General features: G+C 40.4%; 2 protein-coding genes across 3 annotated transcripts in view; both read left to right on the forward strand.

The window, feature by feature from the left end:
• The window catches only part of RAB3IP (RAB3A interacting protein), a 35,185-nt gene extending 31,417 nt beyond the window's left edge, over positions 1-3,768 (forward strand). For both annotated transcript variants that reach the window (XM_074573121.1, XM_074573112.1), the window contains 3 exons: positions 812-911; positions 1,016-1,085; positions 3,405-3,768. In XM_074573121.1, coding sequence (XP_074429222.1) covers positions 812-911; positions 1,016-1,085; positions 3,405-3,487 — 253 coding nt within the window. In that variant the 3' untranslated portion in view covers positions 3,488-3,768. The remainder of the gene's footprint in view (positions 1-811; positions 912-1,015; positions 1,086-3,404) is intronic.
• A 2,726-nt stretch (positions 3,769-6,494) lies between these two features.
• The window catches only part of MYRFL (myelin regulatory factor like), a 44,518-nt gene continuing 25,820 nt past the window's right edge, over positions 6,495-25,192 (forward strand). Inside the window, exons 1-6 of the mRNA XM_074573097.1 lie at positions 6,495-6,540; positions 13,995-14,085; positions 18,777-18,844; positions 18,939-19,197; positions 20,676-20,767; positions 22,538-22,685. Of these exons, the coding sequence (XP_074429198.1) occupies positions 6,495-6,540; positions 13,995-14,085; positions 18,777-18,844; positions 18,939-19,197; positions 20,676-20,767; positions 22,538-22,685 (704 nt within the window). The remainder of the gene's footprint in view (positions 6,541-13,994; positions 14,086-18,776; positions 18,845-18,938; positions 19,198-20,675; positions 20,768-22,537; positions 22,686-25,192) is intronic.

The raw sequence follows: 25,192 nt of genomic DNA on the forward strand, positions 1-25,192 counted from the left end.
ATAGAAATTACAAATAAATTAAATTCCCATTTTATTTACATTTATTAAGATTGTATTATTAGCAGTTTCTTCAAGATATTCAAACCTTCTTTTTCTAAAGAATGTTGGAGGAAATTTTTAAAAATTCTTTGCCTTTTCTGGAATTGTTTTTTGGGAAGAGTTTGTGGTGACTACTGCAATACAACAGAAGTAGTAAACTTGATTATTTTACTATCACTTTTTATAATGGTAATGGGAAGAATTACTGCCAGACAGCCTGTTTTCTTTTGTCTCAAATTATTTTATACTCTTACTATAAAATACGATTTCAATTTGGGCATATATACAAAGCTGTTCTTAAAATGCATCTGAAAGAGGCTTCAGAGAATTGTCTGCTGTTCTGCAGGGCTGATATTTTTTTATGATGAAATGCAACATCAAGCAGAATTTTAAAAAAATTTGTTTAAATGGTGGCATCAACTGATAATTTGAACAGTGTTTATTTCACATATGAAGAGTTAAAGAAATCCCACTGTTCCACAGTTGTCAAGCCAGCTTGAATTAGTGAGTATGGAAGTACATGACCAGAGCTGAAGAAAGCTTTAAAAATCAGAAATGCATCATGGTGCACTGGTCTTGAAGCAAAATTAGGCCTTGTAGAACTAAAATAGTTGACAACATAATGTAATAATTACAACTTGTAAAATGAAGGTAGACACTTGGGTATCTGTGCCAATATGAAGCAATTACATTAACACCTTAAACACATGCAGGTGTTTAGACATTAATGGCAGATTTGTTTATTAAATCATGCAAACTTTATATTTTGTAGGAAATGTGCTCTCAGTGGACAAAGTAAGTCATGCAAGCATAGAATCAAATTAGGAGATTCAAGCAGTTATTACTACATTTCTCCTTTCTGTCGTTACAGGGTAAGTAGATTTACTGTGATTTCATTTTGAGTAGTAGTTATTTAGTTATTTTTCCATACCATTATACACAATGATTAACCACCATTATTTTTATATGGGTTCAGATCACTTCTGTGTGTAACTTCTTTACATATATTCGATACATCCAGCAAGGACTGTTGAAGCAGCAAGATGGTGAGTAAGAAACTGTATTTGGCATATATAAATAGAAGTTTACATAGTGCATGCGCCTGAAACCTTGGTATCTGCGCACAACAGCAGTGACTTGACATTACAGGAAAGCTATCTGGTGGTAGTCGTTGTTGTCATTCCAAGAATTTGGTGATATCCCACTCTCCAGTGAAGTTTTTTTTTTAACAGCAGCAGCAAATTAAAAAGCCATGATTTTTAGGCCATCTAAAACCCCCTTATGTTATTCAATAAGAAATGTTATGAAAAATTCTGTAATGAGGGAAGTTAGTCACAGTTTTTTCCACACAGTATTTAAAAATAAAGACTCTGTAACAAAATATTGAGGTATTTTAGACCAAAAAAACCTTAAGTTTGATTTGATCTGGGCTATTTTTTCTCCTTTCACTTGGTATTTCGGTGTGTCTTCTCATTTTGTGCGTTGAGAATTCAAACAGCCTTTCTTGTGTCTCCCTTTCTTCCAGGGAGAACTGGCAAGGTTGACAATATTTTGGGTTACATTGTAAAAAAATAAACAAGAAACCATACTGTAATTGTTCATCACTATAGAAGAAAATGATGATGATTTGATTGCATTTAAACTGTACACAATTGATGTAATTGTATTTCCTGTCCAGGTCAAAGAATATTGCCCAACAGCCTTCGCTCCAAGGTTTTTTTTGAAACAGACCATATCACGTAGGCTCCTGGATTTGCGAAGCACAGATAGCAGAAAAAGTGTCACTAGCCCCATGTCAATAATTAGTTTAAAAAACTGCTGTCACTTTTTTAAATTTAATTTTTTTTCAGTTGCATTTCTAAAATTGGAGTAAAACAGCATTGTGATGTTTATGGACGTCTGTGCTTTTCATTTTTCCAGTCTTTGAGTCTGTGTGGATTGGCTTCCTCCAGAATTTGGCTAGAATTAGCCCCACTTTGATCTACCTTACCTATAGTGATCTCTCTTGATGTTTCCCAATTTCAAGAGCTCAGTACTTTAGCTACACCTAAATCTCTTGTTTCTGCTTCTAACCTGAAGTATTCCTGAGGTGATAGAGAAGACTATTCTTTACAAAATATAATGCTGTTAACTTTCCTTGTCAAAGAGAATTGTTTTCATGGAATTCACCAGAAATTCACCTATTTCATACACTAAATTATATTTAATGAAACCTTCAGATGGTGGTAATTTTTACTGATGTACTAGCATTGCAGAAGATCTTGAAAATGTGTTATTTAAGTTGTAATTTGATTTATAGTTAAAAGGCTTTTACTTTGATCAAAAGGACCTATATAGTTTCAACTAAAACCTGTTTATTTTGCTATTGAGATAAAGAAATTAAGTTAATATTTTTTCCATCAAATAATGAAATATTTTCAACATTATCAGAATTACTTATTCTTCACAAGAAGCTTTGAAAAAACTTGAGTTTGGTGTTTCAGCTCAATTGTCATCTTTACCATTAAAAACATTGAATTTGCATTTGTAGCTTTATGTAAATATTTTAACAATAGCTTTAGAAGAATGTAGACACTCATAATTGTCTGCATAATGCATTGCTTGTATTTCTGCTCGTGTACCATATAATTTTTGAGACAGAGGTCACTTACAAAAGCAGTTTTTGAAATGTGGTCGGGAAGACTTTGTGCTTGTTGCTCGGGTTAATCTTTATAGTCATTCTACATCATGATCACGACTGCATGGAGATCATTTTTGTCTTGAATGATTATAGACTCAATTTTGATTCGTGTTGCTGGGTGTATAGAAGCTTAAGGTATGCACTCGGATACAGATGAGATTTAAAGAAGATCTTTTTCCTCTCTAGTTTATTGTTGCTGGCAGGTTACTGGTAGAAAAAAGGGAGGAAGAAAGATTACAAATGGAAAAATTACAGATTCTGTGATGAAACAATTCTTATCCATCAAGTTCTACTTTTTCCTTCTTGCAATCTTTTAATTTTACAGAAAATGAGTTAAGGGGCAGGGCAATTAAAATGAGAAACGGCAATTAAAATGAGAAACAGCAATTAATTGAAGCTGACAAGAAGTACTGATGTATTTTTGTTCTCCAGTTTAAAAAGAAATAATCTAAAATTTTGGGAATTTTTTATAGGACCATGATAGAGAATTTTTAAAATAAATAACAATTTTTGTCACAACCAAGCACAAATAGACCTCACCCATATTAATTCTGGTTTTACAAGATGTTTGTTACTTCTGAAGTTCCCCTAAACTGATGTACAGTGAGGCAACCTGTATACATCAGTTGAAATAAAATATGAATTCAGTGTGTTTAATGATATTTCTGTCTTTTTTTTTTTTTAGTGGATCAGATGTTCTGGGAAGTTATGCAGCTGAGAAGAGAGATGTCACTAGCAAAACTTGGCTATTACAAGGAAGAGCTCTAATTCTTTTTACTCTGGCGCGTGCATGAACTTCATTGAATATACATAACTAAAATCGCTAAATCTTTTTTTGTCACTTGATACTTATTTCCACAAAGTGGGTCCAAGATCTTTCTCCTTTTGCAGATTGCACTAAGAAGTACTGTGATTGTTTTAAACTGACCTATGCTGTATATGCGTACGTATAATACTTAGTTGAACAAATGTGGTAAGCACTTGCAGGTGTATTAGTGATTGTAATTTACATTTAAAAACAAAATTTCTGATTAAAGTGTTAGTCTGAAGCAGTGTCTGCCTTCTGTTCTTTGTGGTGCAGAATGATGTGAACCTCCCTGATAAGTAAAACTGAGATGATTTTATGAAGAGGGAATAAATGCCTGACACTTTCTTCATCGCAGTGTTTAGATACATGTATGTATTCTCCATGGATGTATGCCAATACAGTTAACAGACAATTAAGAAATCTCGGAATTCTTTGAAGAATTACTTTCCTCTATTTTTCTTTTATAAAACAATGTAAGAAGAGAAACATATATAGTGAAGAACGGATATGGTGGATATCTTCTCTCTAAAGTAGGGTGCTTTTCAAACATCAAGGACAATAAAATTACCTTGTTTACTCTTTAGTTAGAAATCTGTCCTTACCTCTGTCTGACTGCTAAAAACTTTCTCTTCCCCTCTTTCTTTCTTTTATTAGAGTTTTTCCATTCCTTTAAATGATTCCCCCCCTCTCCCTCCTGCTTTTTGAGGATTTCCAGTTCCCAGTGTTTTATACATCAGTTTCCCCCAGGTGTCCTTGAAACTGGAAAATGTCCATTGTGTGATGTCTTTAAGCTGCTGATGATAACTTCTATATAATGTTAGCAGTTTATTCACACACACGATTTGCTACAAAGAGAAACCCAAAAAAGGATCGTGACTTCTTAAGGAAGGTGTTTTTGCTGTGCAAGTGCTACTTTTGCTCTTCAAGTTGAAGTGGTCCTTTTTCCCTGGGTGTAGTCCAAGCCGAAAGCAGACAGTTAATCGGGTTACAAGGAACATAGTTGTGGGTATGTGGTAGACTTGCTGTGCAAAAGCACTTCTGGAAGTACACTAGGTCTTGATCATCACAGCCATGTAGCAATTACAGATAAGATTAAAGCATTGTCAGGTAAACTGACAAACAGTAGAAGTAAAGGCGAGTTTATATAGTTGGTTCTTTAACGAGAAGCATCTCAGCGGATATAGATTTATTTTGTTTGATGCCAAACAAAAATAACACTGTTCATCACGGTCTTACTGGAGTGTTCTCAGTTTTTACAGAAGTAAATAGAATTAGAATGATCAGTGAAATTCAATACCATATTTGTGTTGTTTGCATGTTATGTGTGCCTGAAAACACCTTGCAAGCATTGGCTTTGACTGGGCATTTCAGTGTTAAGATTAAAACAAACAACTGAACCTAACTATTTTAGTAGTAATGGAGTATGTCCAGCCTGGGCTATTTTAGTACTGATGAAATATTTTTATCGATCTTCTATCACTGGGTACTAGTTCCTGCTGTAGAAACCTGGAAGAATTCTACCTTCAATTGTTAAAAGGTTGCTTGTTTTTTCAATAATGCTAAGGAAGTCTGGTTTTCTCACTCTTAGAAAACAAGCTGTGTTTGTTGGTATTATGTTAAGCTCCTAAATGCTTCCTAAATGATTGTTAATCTTTAGTTTACATAATGAAACCAAACCGTTTCCCAGATTAGTTAACAGTAGTTAAATGATAGCTGCTGCTATTCTGACTTAATAATTCTTGACAAGTGTTGCTCCTTCAGGCAGAGAGAAGAGTCCTTTTTATACATGAGAGTGTCAAGCCATAAATGGATCTAAAGTTTATTATACTGAGGTATTTTCTTATCCTAAGTACTACAAAGATGTACCCGGTGTATTTCAGTGGTGATGACTTTGGCTTAATCACATCAACGTCTTGGAAATACTGATGGGTTTGCTTCTGTCTTCAAGTCCCTTCCCCGAAAGTCTTTTTTACATTTTTACAAGCTGCCTCTCATGAGAAACCTGTGTCACTCTGAGTGTCTGGGACTTCTAAAAATTACGCAACACTTATTTGCCTGGTGAATGTTCTTTTCTAAGAATGTTTCTGAGTTCTTTCTGAACTTAGAAAATAGCCTTGTTCCAGACTTACTGACTTCACTGAAACTTTTGTTCACAACCAAATGCCTCTTAACAGATACATACTCAAAATGTCTGAATATTTTTCTGCTCTTTGTCTAGGGGTGACAGAACAGGGACAATTTTCAGTGTACAACGATCAATTTAAAGAAAGTGAAATTGCGTTTGCTATTAGCCGTAAAAGACCTTTGTTCAATGTTCAGCTTTTCCATGTGTTTTTCAATGTTACCTTAGATAAACAGGTTAATCTCTGATTTAGTTTTGTTAATAATAATAATAATAGTAATGTAGAAGTTCTGCTTCCCTATAGTCAAACTGTTGTGAGATGTAATTTTTTTTTTTAGACATTTGGAGAGTCTTGACGCTCAGGAGCTTAAATGGGACAGTACATACAGTGAAACCGGTGATGGTTGCATTTTTGATGCTCTTGCATTTTTGATTACTATTGCTTTCACCAGTAGCATTAATTACATCACCTGTGTGAAAGTACAGAGACAAGACATGTAATTTTTATTGCTGTGGTTTTTTTGCGCATGTGTAATTATGGTTAGTACTGGGACCAAAGGTCCTTAAAACAAGAGCATTAGACACAGTAAACAGAAGAACACACATCACCTTCATCTTGCATCAAAAGCTTTGTCAGATTCTCCTTTACGTGTAGCAGAATTTAAGTAGAGCCCTGGCTCTAGTTATGGAGGAATGAAATCAGCTGGGACAAAGTCATTGAAACCTCTGACAAAACCATGATGTGTTCCTTGGCACGTTCGTAGTCACCTGGAAGAGAGACAGTGCGTTTTTCTCAGTGGGATTCTTCAAGCAGTAGGAAAGCAAAACACTTCTGCTGGCTTTTCATGGATGTGGTGGGAGAAAATGAGGCCTTGCAGCAGTTCTTTGAAGGTAAGAATCGAATTTGAGAGAGAGTCTTGATAATTCCTGGTGGCAGCAAAAATACAATAATTGTTTGGAGTTAGTTGAAGAAGAAGGAGCCCCAAAACCCTATTTACACAAAGTTATTGTGTAAGTTGATACCAGAAGTGCCTTTATCTTTGTGCTTCGGCCAGAAGACTGAGGGAAGGGTGGACCCAGCAGAGCCTGCAGTGCTGCCGTGGTAGTTGTCAGGAAGAAAAACCGGGAAGTGGCTGAGGTCTCCTTGCAATTTATCACTTCTGAAATCTTAGCCGTTTTCATGAGGTTAGAGAGCTCCCTCCCTGCTCTGTCATAACATGTCAGGTTAAAAGAGGGTTTTCTTTCCCCTAATATCATTCTTCTGAAATGGCCTCGTTATAATTGGTGAAATGGTAATTGTGGCAGTATCCTTGGGATCCTTCTGAGAAGATGAAGTCAGATTTTTTTAATATTTTTTTTTTTTTTGTCTTTTGGCTGGGGTCTGCCCTTCTGCCTTTTTCCCAAGGACATTTTACATTCAAGTAAGGTTCCATTAGTCTCCTGCCTTTCTCTTAACACAAAATTTGCTTTCTAATAGATTCCATAATCAAACTGCATTTCTTAGGCCCTGGCATAACATGATTCAAAATGGCTGTTCAAAGGCTTATGTTTTGGGGTTTTTTTACTATTTTACTAAATCTTTTCTTTCCCTTCCTCCAATTTACACTTTGCCTTTTTTTTATATATATTAACTTTTCAATTCCAAGCCTCTCTTTCTGTATTTGTTTTCCTTCTGTTACCTGTGCAGGTACTCATGTGATACTGATCTCAGAGTAACTTGGAAACTACTTTTTCTGTTTTGGATAACGTGGACAATTTTTGTTTCCCTGCATTTAATTTCCATTGTGCTAAATAAGTGATTTTTTTAAATTTTTTTTTTTCCTGGCAGCCTGTTGACCAAAGTGAGAGGTGGCAACTCAAACTTTTGAGTTTTAATTTCCAACTAGGAAAGTAAAGATTCTCTGTCATTGATAAAGAAAATGTATTTAAGCCAAGAAATTTAAATCAGTGAACCCCAGTCTAGGGCTGCTAGCCAGAAAATGTGTCCATAGGTTTTAGCAAATTCATACCACGTTTCTTAAATTCACCTTCAGTCACGGGGATCAAAAGCTAACAAACGGACTTGGCTTTGCTTTCAGAAACATATTTGTTTTTATCAAGCTATTTGTTCAAGTACTGCACTGTAGAGCTGTTAAATGCTCAAAATAGGGTTGGACATGAATTATATAAAATACCAGGAAATTTTTTTTAGGAACTGACTTGGAAAACAGGACTCTCTAGGGAGTTTGGGCTAGGTTCTGTTGGCTTTTGGACAATGATACTTTGATGGTAGAAGGTGTCTCGGATATTTTAACTGTGTGTGCTCTTTACTGAGAATTACTGATTGTAATTCTAGAATTACTGATTTAACTCTTTTTAGAAGGTAGTTTGATAGAACATCTGTCTGGGGCGGTGTAAGGAGGAGAAGCCCTGTCAATTCCATTTAATTGCGGGAAAAAGAAACATCTTGGGAGGTTTCCTCAGTAATGTTGTGTGGTTCTGTGCTACAGTATGACAAAGGTCTGCTAACGCCGTGCAGGGATGCTGTCAGATGGATGACTTTAGTTATCGGGACGCTGAGATTAGTTAAGTGTCAAGGCTACAAGAGCTAATCATTCATTCAGCACGCAGTAGCTGGTATCCTCTTGCTGTTAAACCACAGGTAAGTTGGAAAAGGGAACAAGCTGATTTAAAAGCAGGGTTTGCGTTATTTTCAAGCAGGGGTTAGCCTCACTGTTGAACGTTAAGGCGAACTTTAACTGACGGCCTCTCTCCAGCTTAGCACTACAGCTTGTGCGTTGCCTTTATAATGCCACCTCGTGCAGCAAGAGCAATAAACTGCTTGGTGGCCTCCATGATTAGTCATAGCAGTGCTAGAACATTGTCTTTCAAGGCTACAAAAAAAGCTGAGTCCTGCAGTATCGGGTGGAGAATGCCGCCACTGAGGAAGTCTCTCTGCTTCGTCAGTGGTTCAGGTTTGGCTTCCAAATGCATCCAGCTGGCAACTCAGCACACTTATAGATCTGTTTTGTACGCTTATTTGAAATTAATGGCAAAACAGGTCCCATTTCCCCCATTGCTTTAGTTCCTTACAGTGCACATTTCTTTTGACACTCATTAAAGTCCTGTTTACAATATCGAGAGGGGACAGTCTAAAATAGGAGGACTCTTTCAAGGACAAAGAGATAATGTTTGTTTTCCTGTTGATCACTACTTTCAGTAGTCAATAGGACTCTTGGATTAGATACGACTCTGACTGGGATTTGACCTTGGCTTTTTCTTAAGAGTAAATGGCTTTTCCTTGTGTGGCTGGTCTGGGAAGATCTTGTCTTTCTCTGTCTCGTTTCACTTCTCCCACACTAGAGATTTCATCTTCGAACAGTTTTTCCTATGATTTCAGTTGAAATGAATAATTTTTAATAAAAATACTTGGGTTTTTTAATCAGTAACTTCCTGTTTGTCAGGAGAAGGTCAGAGCTCCTGATTAGCTCCTGTGCCTGTCCATGTGTAGCAGAGCTGTCTGTTCTTGCTGATGTTATCAATGGGTTGAGAAACAGAATGAAGGCGAACCTAGTTACACTGATAAACTCTGTCTTCTGTTTTTTGTTGTTGTTGGAAGGAGCACTGAGGTGCCTGAAATGCGTGTGTTTGGTCTTGGTGCTCTCTGTGCTCTAAAGAAGGTTCTTAGTGGAATCACCATCTCCCTGTATATTCATGCTCCTGGTATTATAGTTAAGAGCTCTCTGTAAATAAACTAAGCTACAGAACAGACATGCTATTAAACACAAAACACTTAAACCACAAAGGTGTCTCATGCCATTTTAAGGATGAGAGATTGGAACAGGAATAAAAGATGAAATGAGAAATTTAAAATATTCAGGATAAGATTTGTTTCTCTGGACGATGTTACTTTGGGAAAAAGCCATCTACCTTGACAGAAGCTCCCTCCTTACCAGCTGGGGTGTTACAGGTCTTCCTGCAGTTGACTGTGGTATGTCCTGGCTGGCTGCAGTTCTGCCACCTGCAGAGGTTTTGTCCTTAACCCTTTCCTGTTTATTGCTGCTGTGTGCCTGACGTTCCCCTCCGTAGTTCTGCTGGCCCAGCAGCTTTTACCGGTGAGTCCAGGTCTGTTCCAGTCAAAATGAACTAGACTATCTTGAACAGTTCAAGCAGTCACCAGTACGTGGAGTCCTTTAACATGAAAGAAGCTTATGAACTATCAGCTCCCTAAGTAAGACTTCCTGTAAGTCCATGAGGTTCAGCTGGACTTTCCACTGAGCCCATATAGTGGAGCTCATAAAAGTGCTGAGGCCTGTTTTAGTGGTAAACTATCTTCAGATGAAAATCAGTTAATAATTCTCAAGCAGAAACATTTCCCTCAAGTTGCAAGAGTTTGTAGCAAATGTTATTTGTCCTTTCAGCAACCAGCTATTAAGGATCTCTGTGGGTTTTTTACATCTCGAGCTGTTATTTAAGGATTGTTCCCTGTATGGAATAGCTGATGTTTTAATACAGATTTTGCTACAAATAGTTGGACTTGGCTGGGAACCTCTTGGCATCCTGTTTTAATGTCAGGAAACGATCAGTTTATTACTGACTTTTAGTCAATATAAAAAGCTTAAGAGAATATTTTATTGGTCGCGGACTGAATTTATGTTTGCAGAAAGGAAGGAGCTGGGACTGCTTAGTTTGAGGAAGAGGAGGCTGAGGGGAGACCTCATCGCGCTCTACAACTACTTGAAAGGACGTTGTAGAGAGGTTGGTGCTGGTCTCTTCTCACAGGTAATTAGTGATAGAACAAGAGGGAATGGATTCAAGCTGCAGCAGGGTAGGTTTAGGCTGGACATTAGGAAAAAATTCTTCACAGAAAGAGTGGTCAGACACTGGAATAGGCTGCCTGGGGAGGTGGTGGAGTCACCATCCCTAGATGTGTTTAAGACTCGTTTAGATGTGGTGTTAAGGGATATGGTGTAAGGGAGAACTTTGTAGAGTGCAGATGATGGTTGGACTCGATGATCCCAAGGGTTTTTTCCAACCTAAATGATTCTATGATTCTATTCTATGAAAGAGCACCCTAATAGCCTGGTTATTTGGGTACTTCTTTGGAAAGTGGTGGCTGTGGTTCAAGCCAAATTCACAACTGCATGGGACTTTCTCTGAAATAGCTGTTCCATTAAAGACATAAAACGTACTGCAAGGAGTTTCTGGTTCTCTGTCCCCAATCCTTCCCTTTGCATTTAGATACTACTGAAAAGGAGGCAATTGATTTAAATGCGGTCGTATGTAAGGCACTACATGGAGGTGCTGGGAGAATTAATCGAGGTGGGTGATTCAGGGATTGAGACTGTTGGCTACTGAAGAGTGGAGTATGAAGTGAAGCTCAGGAGCCAGGTGACTACAGCCTCTGGACTGGAGGAAAGGAGGGGGGATGGCTGCCGAAGAGAGAGATGAAGCAAGCGACTGCCAGATCAGGAGGCTGGAGTTCAGACCGCTCCCTGGGGGCCTGGGGTTGGGACTGGGGACAGGCTAGGCGAGAATGGATGGGGGAACAGAAGCTGGTGGTAGAACTGAGAGGTTTTAGACTTCAGATTGAAGGAGAGATAACAACAGAACATCAAGTTTATGGAGAAACGGGAAAAATACAGTCATATGCTGTTTATGACTGCAGTCTCTGTTCTGCAAACAACTGCGTATGAAACACAGTCACCATCTTGGCCTTTCATCTTTCACCAGTTTCTTGGGTAGCTGGCAGTCCTCTGCGCAGTGACACTCAACTTGAACGTGTCACCTGGTGCAGACTCTTCCTGGAGATATCTGGGCACACTGCGGTGTGGAGTGTGGACTGGGAACAGAGATCCCCGAGCACAAGCTGATAAGGGCTGCTGACTCCGCGTGTCCTCTGGCAGCTCTTTGCTGGGCACATAGTCCTGCGCAGGAGGCTCTGTGTTCCCAGGGGCCTCTCGGCAGGGCTCATCCCACCACAGAGAACACACAGTTCTCTGCTCTTGCAGCCACCGAATGTCCAGGGCAGCGCCTGGCTTGCGTACTTCCAGAGAGCAACAAGAACACTAAACAAACTCCCAACCAAGTATTGGTGTGCTTCAACATCCTAAAGCCCGTATCTATTAAGTACTTACTGTGATAGAGTGCCTGTGAAATGGAGGCCACTATTTTAAATGAATTTGCATATTCTACCAGCTCCTCTGCTGCTGAAACAGATGCCAATACAAGCATGTGATGCCACAGGCTAGGAAAATACATCAGAAAGGAAGACAGAAAGTTCTTAGAGTCAAGTTCTACAGGGCGGCCAAATGTACTGGCCCCTCTGTGAACCTGCATTGAGAAGGTTTCATTAGTGGTGGCCGATCTTCTTCCTGGTGTACTTTCTTCCGCTCCCAGCACTGGCATTACTTATTCCTTCCTTCTCCTCCTCCCCATTTAACTGTTTATGCAAAGTGGAGAGATTAAGAGGGGATGATACATATTGCTCTTGTCACCACTTAGCAACAGAGCCGATCTCTGGACTGTGGGACACCCATATTAAAGGCCCTGTCCTTGTTTGATTCATAGCTGTGCTTCGAAAGACCTTGTCTCTGGCCAGAATAAGGAATTCTTAGTTTTGTGGTACAGGAAAAACACTTCGTATCTGACCTCTAGCCTCATGTTAATAACAAAATTATTCTGCATGAGGGCCAAGCCCTTTGAACATGAGGAACAGACAGGTAAAAAGAAGAGAAGGTGGTTGAATCATTTCCCTGTGGACTACATTACATTAGCAAAAGGAGAAGTGTTTGACATTCAAGGGGGGATATCCTAAATTCAGACATGAAGAACAAAAAGACGAGAATCCAACTAGTCTGAGGAAGGCTGCAAAGGAAAGCCAGGCTCTTTGGTACTCTCCAGCTGGTTTTGCAAAGCGTGTTACCACTACCTCAAGACTTTCCATGTTACAATTTTGCTGAGCCAAATAAGTACGCTGCACTGATTGAATCTGTCCTTCTCTGATGTGCGGAGGACAGATTTGTATGTGATGCCAATATATTGGGATCCAAGGATGCAAACAGCGCACCTGCGAGTTGCTATCTCGCAGTGAAAGGCAGCCAAAATTAAGTCTGTGATAAGCAAACGATGCCTAGATTAATCTGTGATCACAAAGCAATTGATGTTTATTAGCAATGTGAATTTATGTGTTAAGACAGACACACGAGGGAATTCCCATGCAAGGTGGTGGAAGGATTTTTAGATGCTGCTTGCGGTTAAGTAACATCTAAACATTGGGTCAAGAAGGAACCGCGTCAGACAGAGACATCGGGAAAAGAACAGAAATTTTATGGCACGAGTCCTTGCCATGCGGACATCTGATGCTGGTACAGCAAGAAGACAGTAAAAGCACCACTGGCAGTTACTGCTCCTGCGCTCAGCAACAGCGATGGACCTTTGGCATCCTCCCCCTCCACTGCAGAGCTGAGGGGGAGAGGTCGGTGTTAGCCGCTTGGGGCTGAGCCAGGCAGCTCCGGGTTTGTAGGCCAGTCCATTTCATCTGGTGTAGCAGTGGGACAGAGCCATGTGCTGGAGAGAGCAGTAACTTCCATGTCCTTATCTTGTTTGCTTTCTGACTGGCCTCACCCGTGTTTATGGAAGGTTGGCTGGAGAGGTGGGGAGCCTACAGAGTGCTTCTCCGCGTGTGTTTTTTTTTTTAGAGAGTTCCGGTTGACTTTCTACAAAAGTTGTCATGAATTCCGGAGACATTATAATCATAAAATCTGTTTACAGCCTTTAGTTACCAAGCAACAAAGGACAAAGTACTGAACCTTTCTATTCATTAAAACGTTTAACATGTTAGTGGGCTGCTTTTTGGGGGAGAATAAAAGGAAGCCACCGAACATTTCTAAAGCTTTATTTTTGCTTTCTCTAAGCTCAGGATGGTGTATTTTTAAACTGTGTGTTTCAGAAACTCACTTGCAGCTCTAATGCAGAAAGTGGATCTGTGTGTGACAATGGCTGAGCTTTGACCCAATCACCTGTTTTGATCCAAATGTACGAGAGTACAAACTTACCATCAAACCCCCTTCTTCAGTAGCAGGCTGGGGCCCTTCATCCCCTTGCTGTGGCAATTCAGTGAAGCCTTAATGCCATGCATGAGCTGGGGCTTGCCTGGTTGCCATGGTCAAACCATCTTTGTCTTCCCCTGCACATCCCCTTTTACTTTGCATTTCCCATTGTCCTTTCTCCCAGGCTGACTAACAGGACGGATTTGGTTTTCCTTTGCGCAGGAGAGCAGGCAGTGTTATTTCATCTGAAGTACTGATGATCTCCTCCAAATTCCACTCTCATAAATTCTGTCTTTTTGACGTTTTTAATTTTAGGGCAAGATGTCCATGGCGCCTTGGAGAATCCCATGGTGGATACAAGTATGTTGGAAGAATTCATCAGTAGTGACGTAGAGTTTGGAACTTTGTAAGTATTACAGCAACATGTACTTCCTCTCCTTAGCAACATCTCTAGAATTGCTTTCATTAGTGCCATGATAAAATCAGAACGCAACAGTCAGAACTGAAATTGGAGCTTCAAGAGAACTGTGGCACTCTCGATATTGTTACTTACTTGAAGCTGTATAGGATGACTTGGAAAAATGAACTGAAGACAGTAATGGAAATATGGTTGTTGTCTTGTTCAACAGAATGAATGATAATGAAGTCTGGGATAATTCACAACTGTTACGCTAATTGTGGCATGAAATGCAAAGCTGTTATTTTAACGTTCCTGTAAGTGCGAGATTAGTGTTTATGTACAGAATAAGTGATATAAGTGAGACTTAATGTCTAATAAATTGAGAGAATAATGTAAATCTCCCAATTTGAGGGAAGCAGGGCTACTGTTTTCATCCTAATGCTTCATTCAGAACAGATAAACTGTCCATTAATCTCTTCTGAGATTAACTTTAAGAGATGCAAAGGGTCATGGTCAAGGGTGGAAAGTTATGCAGTACAGATCTATCAAAGACTTCAAACCCAAATCTTTCATCTAGACAACTGTCAGGTGACTATTGTTCAGTCATATTATTAATGGGCTGACACTTGCACTTGCCAAGAAGCAGAGGAAGAGGGGATGTTTTAAAAATAATTAAACATGGGATTCATTCGGGACACACTCAGCAGCACCCGTATTTACTTACAGTGGGCTAAATAGGCTTCTACCCCCTCTAAATCATGAATAATGAAATGACTGTCTCTCTGCCCATGCTATAAAAGAAAAGAAGAATGAAGAGGTGGTTGTATACAAATATACATAACCTTTATTTTTAGAGTGACTAAACGTGATGCAGGTTAAACAGATTATTGAACTCCTGTATGGCAGCATTAAAATGTTATTCTTTTGCTTTTATACCCAAAACATAGCAGAAATATAAATGTGTATAGATATGCTATTATGTAGCCTAGGTATGTTAGATATTTTAGTTGCAGTGCTACTAAGTATTCACATGCCAAGAAAACAATCTGGAGGCCCAACGGGATTTTACACCGATACTACAGTAATACTTCATTAATTATGGGATTAAGAAGAACATTTACTGAATCGTTAGATCTCTAAAAGTAAAATTATGAAGTATTTGTCTGTACTGCAGACTATTTGTGCATAAACAGAACAGAATCTCATAAAGGAACTTGCCAAAACATGTCAAAGAAGAAAAATATTAAATGCAGATCAACATAACGGCACCCGCAATACTGAATGCAGTCTGCAATGGAAAGGATGCTGTTACCACCAAGGTCTTGGGTGCATCTGGAAGTCTCCATCAAAGACCATCTTGCATCAGACAGGCCATTGCCGTTACATTTATTCTCCTACTGCACCACATGTAAAGCACCATGTGATCTCCTTGTCTTTTCCTGCAGTACTAGCTTACTCTTCAGCACTGAAAGGAGAACAAGGGTCGCCATGTCTTTCCCACGTAGGCATTTAATTGATATACTAGGTCTGTAATACAGAATCATTTCAACTACAGAACATTTTTTCCTCAAAAAGCACAATACCGGTTTCAGTAAAGTTCCAACTTGCAGAAATATCCCTACTATCTCTGTACTTCACGAATACTTTCTTTCTCCTAGAAAGCTTCTGTCTGTGCATTTTACTGAAAGACTAACTTAAAGCACAAATCGAGTACCCAAGGCAGCCTTTGAAAATAGGAACATGAACCAAGTATGTAGAAGGGAAGTTTTGGACTTCTAAGGATGTATCTTTTTAAATTTTACACAGCACATTTGGCATTCAGTAGCTATGGATCAAGTAACCCACAGAAAAAAATAATTCAAATGTTTACTAACTCTCTACTAAAAGTTGAAAACAATGTTTAGAGCAGTAGACACAGTATTTAAAAGTATCAGAAAATTTGTTTTGAAGGACACCAAGGATTATTCTAATTTGGAATTTTTAAATTTATTTTTTAAGAATAACTATGTATTTGAAGCTAATGCAAAATGTAGTGTTGTGGATGTGGTCTGAAGTGGTCTGCTGTTGACTTAGGATGCTCCTATTTTCAATGCAGAAGGAATGAAGTGGTTTTGCTACATAGTGTGGGAACTCGCCCTAAGAGAGTAATTTTTTACAGACTGTCTGACAGGAGAAACACTGTAAGTGTAAAAGCACAACAAAGCATCACAGGAAGATGTAATACAATATAACCAAGCATAGGTACCAAAGAGTAAATTACCAAGAATCTTCTCTCAAACCTCAGGTATGTGAACAGGGTGAGCTGTTGGGAGTCAAGCTGAGAGCAAAGCTCAGTGTCAGCGGCACACAAGGGAACACTCACTTGCTGCCTGAAAATCAGGCGAATGCTGCACAGTAAAATACGGGCTGACATGTTCTTGTACACAGTAGTGTGCCTGAAGTTCTTTAGAAAGGAATAATGAGAGGTCATGTTTTCAGAGATTTACCTGTTTCAGTGACAAAACCCAGTGAACACTAAAAATCACAGCCCACACTTAAGTTGTTTGGCTTTCCACGACATCCTCTCCAAGCTGGGGTGTTAAAACATAAATCTTTCCTGCTTGGCTACGGGGTTTGGCAAAGAGGTGGCTGTGAATCACGTGGAATTTCTTGGTTCCCAGCCAGGATTCCTCTGTCCTGCCTCCAGTCCCTGGCTCTCATAATGCCTGTCAGTGCCTTCCCCTCGCTGTGCCTCTGCACTTGCTCCCTGTAATGCTCCCACCTAGGGTTTGAAGGTGCTGTGCCATGCAGGGACCTTGCCTCACCAGGGTGACAAGGGTGTTGCCCTGTGCAGTGCTGATTACCAACAACCCTGAGCGTTTGTGGAGGTGGCCCTGCATAGGACGTGAACTGGGAGATGAGCCTCTTGCTTATGTAGCTCTGTGTAGCAGGGGAAAGCAGCCCAGCTCTTCCTGAACTTGGCCTGGTGTCGTGTTTTGTCGGCAGGTGTCTTTATGGCAGGTGACATGGAGGCTGCTGGACGACGGTACTACATGGGGCGCTGCATGGATCTACGCTTTCTGAGCACCCTTTGCCGTGGGCAAGAGAGCCTAGGCTCAAGAAATGTTCACTTTAATTCGTTACCAATTAACACAACCTTTTGATCACTGGTTCGTGCATTGAGAAAAAGAGAATATAAATAATCAAACACTCAGGGAAACATCCCTTCCCCCACCCCTCCTTCCCCTGCCTTTTCGAGGCTCAATTTAAACCGAGCGCTTCTCCATCCTTCCCGCTCCCCTTGTCACCGCCCTCCCTCACACACCCCCGGTGCCTCCCACTGCCGCCGGTGCACTGCGTAACGGCTTCTCCTTCCCGCTCCTCGCTCCTTACTCGTTTTCCTCGGCTCCGGCGTGGGTCGCTCCCAGCCCGCAATCCCCTCGGGGGTCCCCGTTCCGGCGTGGCGCACGCCAGGGTGGCCGCTGGGGCCGGAGCGCACCCCCCGGCCACGGTTCCCCCCGGCCATGGCCTCCTCAGCGCCGCGGCCGCTCGCCCGGCCAGCCGCCGCTCCGCGCGCGCCGCCGCGGCCGCCGCTGATTGGCTGGCTGGGGCTGTGGCGGGCGAGGGGCGGCTGGGAGCGGGTTATGGCGGCGGGGAGCGGCTAACGGCCGGCGCCCCACAGCGCAGCGAGCGGCCACCGCTGCCCAGACCCTCCCCGTCCCGCCGTGACGAGTTATTCTTTGTTCAGGTTTCAGCAGCGCGTCGAGATCCGCCCCTCCCCCCCCCCCCCCCCCGCAGTGATAAATTCAAGCAGTATAAATAATCAGTCAGCAATGGTGTTTGTGTTAAAACGCGATGGAATGGCATGGCTTGTTTTCTGTGAGGAATGAGAGGTTTTTTTGTTTGTTTTGTTTGTTTTTGAAGCTTTTAGGAGGCTTTTGGGATGGACTTGTTAGTACTGTCTATTTTCAGTTTTTTCATGATTTAGGCATAGAATATACTAATTATCAGTCCCCCCATTATGTTCTTACAAATGGAACCGGAAGATTGTGTGGGACCGGAAAGAGGGAAGGGAGCTCGCCACCTGTGGAAACCCCACATTAAGCTTCTGGATTGTTTCGATCAGCTTGTAAAAGCTCTTGTTTCAAACTGGGCAGATGGACTTCCCCCGCTGTGCGGCAGCCACTGCTCCCCTCCGGGCTTGGGCTGCCCCTCCTGGTGCTGAGCGAGGCGCTAAAATGGGGCCTGCTACCGTCTGACAGGGGCCGAGAGCGCTTTGGCCAAACTAAGGTCTTAAGAAATCAGCCAGCGCATGAAGGTGCTACAGATCTTTAACCCGTAGTCTATAGAGAATGGGTTTAAAGCCCTCATGATCTCTGTGCTCAGAGTCGCTGGTGTGCCCGGAGGTAACTGAAGAATGGCTCATGGGAAGGAATGAGGCTTGAACTCAGCGGGTCATGGAGGAGGACATGCGCAAGAGCTGGTGGGGATGGGCCCTCCCTGTGCGGGGGAGAGGTAGAGAGCCACAGGAGATGGTCTGATGAAGTGTAAGTGACATTGCTCCTGTGAGAAGGGGCGGCAGCCATGGTGATTAATGCTTCCTGGAGGCCCTTGTCAGTAGCCTGGTGGTCCCCCTCCAGCTGCTTTCAGCGTTGCCTTGTGGTCATCCTCCATGTCTCCTCCCAGTAGAAATTAAAATCTCTCTTTTTCATCCCTAGGCAAAGCCAGTTGCCAGACTCCCCACCAGACTCTGGATCGGAACCGTGTTCTCCGCCACAGCTCCAGAGTAGGTCACATGTATCCTGCCTCTCCCAAGCTCATAGGAAGGTTTCTTGCGCCTCTTCTTTCTCCTTACTTTCTTGTCTGTTTACTTCTTGCAGCCACATGGTATGACACTACGTGGCCCAGTGGGCTGCAGCTTCCACTCCCGTGCCCATCTGCTGTGGCACCCAGCAAGCTTCCCTGCAGGTTCATGGAGACTAACTCTGACCCCAATGCTGGTGGGCCTCCCTGTGGCATCCCCCAAGGCTGCTGTCTGAAGACAGACAATGCTATGACTCCTTGGAATCATTCTGCATCCTCCAGCTGTTTGGGTTTTAATTATTCATACTTTCAGCCAAATGCGTCTCAGATTTCTGGGTAAATGATAAAGCTTTTATGCAAAGGATGAGACAGATACAAAAAAAAGTAGAGCTGGTAGAAGACACGGTTTAAGACTGGTGTAAAATCCCCGTGGGTGTAGGGTTTTCCACTGGATGGCAGTGTTCAGACGTTTTTGAGACACTTGTGGTTGAGGTTTCTTTAAATACCTTGATTGACGTTCAGATTGGAAATAGGAATGGATTTCAGTCGTTAAAACATTACAAGGCTAAGGTGGGATCAACAGGTGCTTCATAACTGGATTATAAAAATATTCAGGCGTTTTGCAATACCTATTGTAGGGATTTGTCCATAAGTATCTTGTAAGTGTTCTGACAAGTGGCATGAGAGGAAAAAAAGAAGTCATATCTATGTAAACAAGTGAAATGGTATTCATATCCCATCTGCCATATTCACCCACTCGCATGTTGTGGATGCTTAATTATTTAAAATACACTGGCTAGTGCAAGCATCCAGCCATGATACCTGATACCATGATAACTGACTGACGCGTGCCAGAGGGGTACCTCCCTGGTTATGCAGAGAGAAATGTGAATTCATCAGCGTTAGTCCTGGGCTTGCAGATGCTCTCTCTCCTGTACAGACCTCAATTACGTGTTACATGTGATGTGGGGGAAGGAAGCTGGACCTGGGTTTCTCACTGCAGCTATTTGTGTTCTTTGTTTTCCAGTAGAAGGTGCCCCGCTAGTCAAAATCATTATTTTTTGAGGGAATACTTTGGTTATTGCAACTTAAGATACAAAATACTTCTTTACCAAATGTGGAACTTCGGAGCAAACCTAGAAAAAGAATAACAATTAATGTGGTGGGAAGGCTTTTCTTCTACTCGTGGAGAAACCTTAGTTTGAGTACCTACTGGGCCTGACTGAGACCTGGAGTTTGTCTTGGTTTTTCCCCCATCCAGAAGGAGTGACTATCTGTCAGGATATTCTCGTTTATATTTTGTAATAGCAGAACTTTGGAACAAGGTTTTTTTCCCTTTACACAAAGGAGCATTTTTGGAAATCTCACTTCCTGGAAAAGGGGAAAACTGTTACCCAGCAGTTTCCCCTTGAGATATCTTCATTAATGCATTAGTTTAACTGCTGCTGGTGTTTTCTGTATAAGAAGGAAAATGAGCTCATGCTCGGTGCAGTACAATTACTCAAGATAAAGCTGTGATTTTACTGCAAATGTCAGGAAACAGTAAAACCCTGACGCTTATGCACTGTGTAAATTTTTGAAAAGAGATCTATTCTCTATTCATAGGAAATAAAAAAATAAACTAACTTATGTTTTGGGAGGAAAAATTGCATAATTCAGTTTTAAAAAGCCAACAACAGTCTCCTCTCCCGGCAAATCAGAATTTGGATGACAGTACAGTTAGAATTAGATACCTTGGTGTTCTCTTCTTGTGATTCTGTAACAACTGTATTTAAACTTACAAATGAGTAATGCAATGTGTGTTTTTAAAGAAGTGTTTCTGCAGTGTCAGGCAAAAAAAGGAAGCTCTCACAATTACTGGGAGATGCCACTGATTCTCCAGTCCGGTCTCAGGACTCCAGACAAGGTAAGCAACTGTGCGAAGATCAAATTTAATGTTTCATGCCATAGACAAGTAAATATTTTAAGAGCACAGCTCCTGCTGGCTCTGAAAAGGTAGTGGCATTAACAGTCTGTACTCCACTACCAGGTTTGGAGGAATTTACCTTTTCAGCATTTTTGAAAACCAGGCCCTATTTATATTTGGCGAAGAGAGAAGGAGTGTTACAGGTTCATGTTTCCTGAGGACTCTCTGGACGAAATATTCTGCCCTTCTTAGTGTGTGAGCCTGCAGTACACAGATGATACCGTACACTGCTGGCTTTGCTTGGCGCTAAATTGGCTGGGCAAAGAAACCATCTTGGGTCAGTTTAACAGGGAACTGATGTGGTAGATGAGCAATCAGATTGCAGTTTCCCTTTATCATCTCAAATCCATGTTTTTTCTACAAAGTGTATGCATGCACAAGCTTGGTAAAAGCTGTGTGTTCTTCCCCGCCCCTTCCCCAAATTAATTCGGTTCATTGTTTTATCAAGATAAAAATCCTAAGCTTATACCAATTGATACAAAAAAGATTATCAGGCATGTACAGAAATGTATCAGCTTCTATGAAGGGTGAGGCTCTCTGTGAATGAACAGTTTATAACAAACAGATTATCTGAGGAATTTCACCCTTGTCTGCTTGTGGAAAATCTGAGAGTTGCATGTTATTTCTTCCGAGTAAGTTATTTTTCAGCATTAAATCAATCTTTTAGAATACTTTTAATGAGTAGCAACTGGATTTAGTAGGTTATTTTTCCTTTGGTTTCTTTTATTTGATCAATGTTGCTTGATTGTGACTAGTCCTCTAAGTCTACCACTGCTGGAAAGAGAGGATGAGCAGATGCTTCTGTATCTAAAATTGCTATTACTGTTTTTGATACGTAAAGCTTTGAAATATGTTTTTCTTGGGAGTCACTGTTAATAAAATCACACAGACACATGCTATTGGAGAAAGAACGCAGCCATTGGTTAAAATAGCATGGGGATCATTTAGAAATGAGGTGTGAATTTCTTTACTGTGGGTTTTTTCTTATATTTTCACTCTGCTGTATGTCAGAAGTGGGGAATTGCACATGAAGCTTGGGCCTGAAATGATTCTGTAGGCCGTATCTTACTGTGCTGTCTCTGGCCGTGGGTGGATCTTAGCTTCTATGCTCAATGACATATTTTCTCCTGACCTTACTGTAGTCCATATATCTGTGTGTCTCATCACATTCTCCTCTATTTTCATAAGATATATAAAATCTCAGAAAGCATTAACCAGTCAAACAGATGTAGTGATTAATGTGCTTACTATTTGAAAACCATGCCTCCTGCTCTGGAACAAAGTACCTGTTGCAGTGAGTTGGAGTATATTCAATTTAAACCTGTAGTAGAGAGAATGGGAAACATATGTAATTATTTTGCTAAATTGCTTCTTGCAGTGTTGCAGATTTACAGTAAAATGCATGGCTTCCCTCCCGGCCCTCGTCCCCCCAAAGGAAACTATCCATCCTTTTGGAGAGAATAAAAATAGGAAGTGCTTCTTGTATAATATTTTGCAGATCAGGAAAGCTGAAAAATTTATTTTCTGGGGCAAGGGAATATAACGCATCTTTTGGAATAACTGCGAAGGACAGTCGGATTTAAATATATATGCAATAGATTTGTGCTTTATATGTATGTATATATATGGAAATATATTTATAAAAATGTTTATGCAGGGCTTTTGGCTAATCAAAAAAGTAATAACTGAATTGTCACTATCTCTCTGCAGCAACTGTTAAGGACTATGCAGCTGAAATGCAAGAATATGACAGTGATGGACAGAATGCAGCTTTGGAAAAATGCTGTCAAGCTCTAACATGGCAACCGTATCAAACTTCTCAGTGGAACAGCTTATTTAACTCTAATTATGAAAAACTGTAAGCACTGATGTTTGCACTTGGAAAAAAGTGGTTTCTTGGGTTTTTCTTTGGCTGGTATTGTAGTTTTGTAGGAATAAATTATACATTTGGCATCACTTGTTCTTACTGAAAATAAGACTGGAGAAGGAAGTATAGCAGGCGTGATGGAATATGAATCTGCAGATATATCAGATAAGCAGAACTTTAAACACTGGTTGAAATTCATGCCAGGTTTTCTGATTTCCCTTCAGGGATTTAGGGGCAAAAGGAAAATTAGTTTAACTTAAAATACCTGTTAATTTTTGTTTCTTTTGTCAAGAACCATTGGGGTGAGTAATTACTGAGCATAACATTGAAGAAGAATGGAAATAGAAGATACCTGTGTTACTTCTGGGCTCATATAACCTAAGTTAACAACTATAGAATACATATACGATACATATGGTAGTCAAAGATTTAGACTTTCCTGTATAAATCAGTACTGTAAATAATTTTTTTGCCACATGATCTGGCAAAGGTCATTCCAAGTTCATTTTACATTCCTGGTTTTCTCCATTCTAGTATTTAGTGAATGATCCCTTTTAACAAAAGCCCTTTTACAGTGTCTGTTTTATTCCCCAGGATTGGTGCAAATAATTTGTAACTGTCTCCACCGAACTTAAATAGCATAGTAAATTTTAATTTTCCTCTACCCCAACCTGCTAAAAGCACTCATGGGAGTTTGGAGTGTATTGGTGTCATGGCTGGACATTCCTTGTTTGTGCACAGCCTGTTAGGGGCAATACACATCTTACTGTGTCCCACACAACCCTTCTCCTAAGGTATTGACATGACAAGAGAGTAGACAGCTCAGTGTCCGCACCTTTCCATTCCTTGGGAGCTGGTTGGGCCAAGAAACCTCCGGCTGTGTTTGTCACATGAATTGTCACTTTATATGGAAGTGGCTTCCAACTCCTGTTACACTTTCAGTCAATGAGTACATGAGAGCTGTGAGCTGACAGTGGGAGATTGCTCTCCCGCCACTACCCAATTACTTATTGGTTCCCATGCACTTAAAACTGAAGTTTCAGACTCACATTTCTTGGTGGCTTGTGTCAACAAAGACAATGTGATGCTGAGCATTAAAGCATCCAAATACACGTTACTGCTGCCGTTACTGTGGAAGCGGATTGAGATATGATTTGCAGAGGAAGTCAGTATTACTTTTAAGTGAGGTCAATGGCAGTGCCTTTGTTCCAAGATGCACTATAATTATGGCACAGTGCACAGATTTTCTGAGTAGTGATCCTGTATTGTTAGCCTCAAAAGAGTCTTATCACTGCTCAGTGTGGATGGATTGGTCCTGTACCTCAAAATTGCTGTGCCCACTTTAAGGGCATTTCTCGGGTTAATTTTTATTCTCCATTTTATTGATTCACTATTTAAACCTTTTGATTATTTCATTTTCACAACAAAATGCTGTTAACTGAGGTAGATTCATTAGGAAAGGTTACTCTACCATTAATTATGGCCTGCATTGTGTCTGCTTGGCACTTTCTTAGCCCCTTGCCCCATTAATATTGTGATTGGTGGGACTCTCTTCCAGAGGTGCCGTCTGAAGACTCAAATTCTGAATAGGCAGAGGAATTCGAAGTGTATTTCTAGTAGAGATACTTGTGTGACAGGGATATCCCTTGCTCCCTAAAAGTCCTTTCAAGTTTTACTGTACTGCTTGGTAAGACTGACCATTCCTTGTGCTATCATCAGATCAAAATAGTATTTGCTCTTAATTACTGTAAATGGCATACTCAGAAAATGAGAAACATGAAATTCCTCTTTGGGAGTCATTGTTCCAAACAACTTAACTTGGAGAAATGGAAATTTGTACTTTGCTTCTCACTCTGCTTGCCTGCATGTAAGCAAATACTCTGTAATTGCTTTAAGAATGTCAGCTAATGAACTTGCTTCACACCTAAGTCTGAAAAATGACTCCTTTCCTTACTATGAAATACACATATTTCCTACATAAATAGAAGGAGTTAGCAGTTGCAGAAAGAAACTGAAAAAGTTTTCCTTCTTTAATAATGGTGGTTTGAAGAGATGGTAGACACTTCATTATAATTTAAAATATGAATTAACATATGACTTAGTAGTTTTGAAGTAGTTACAAAGTAGTTTTCTCTTTATTCCCTGTCCCTGATAATCAGTGATTGTTTGAAAGGGGCCTTTTGTTCATAATTTATGAAAAGATAATAAAGTCTGTACGTTTCTTGTAAAGTCTTTACATTTCTTGTAAAGTCTGTACATTTTGATTTTTACAACTATTAATGTGCAAACGGATGAGTTCTGAAAAGCCATTCTTCAGTAATTGTGTTAATGAGAGGTTCTTAGTAGCATCAGACGAGATCATCAGTATCAAACTTTCATTAGCAAGAAAAGCCAATGCCCGTATAAGAGAACCTTGTGGAGTAGTCCTATTATTTCAGAATTATCCATGTCTTAAATCAGGGGACTGGAAACATTGTTGGGATGGTGAATTCACTGGC

This window comes from Larus michahellis, chromosome 1, assembly GCF_964199755.1.
Source record: "Larus michahellis chromosome 1, bLarMic1.1, whole genome shotgun sequence".
Classification (NCBI taxonomy): Eukaryota; Metazoa; Chordata; class Aves; order Charadriiformes; family Laridae; genus Larus; species Larus michahellis.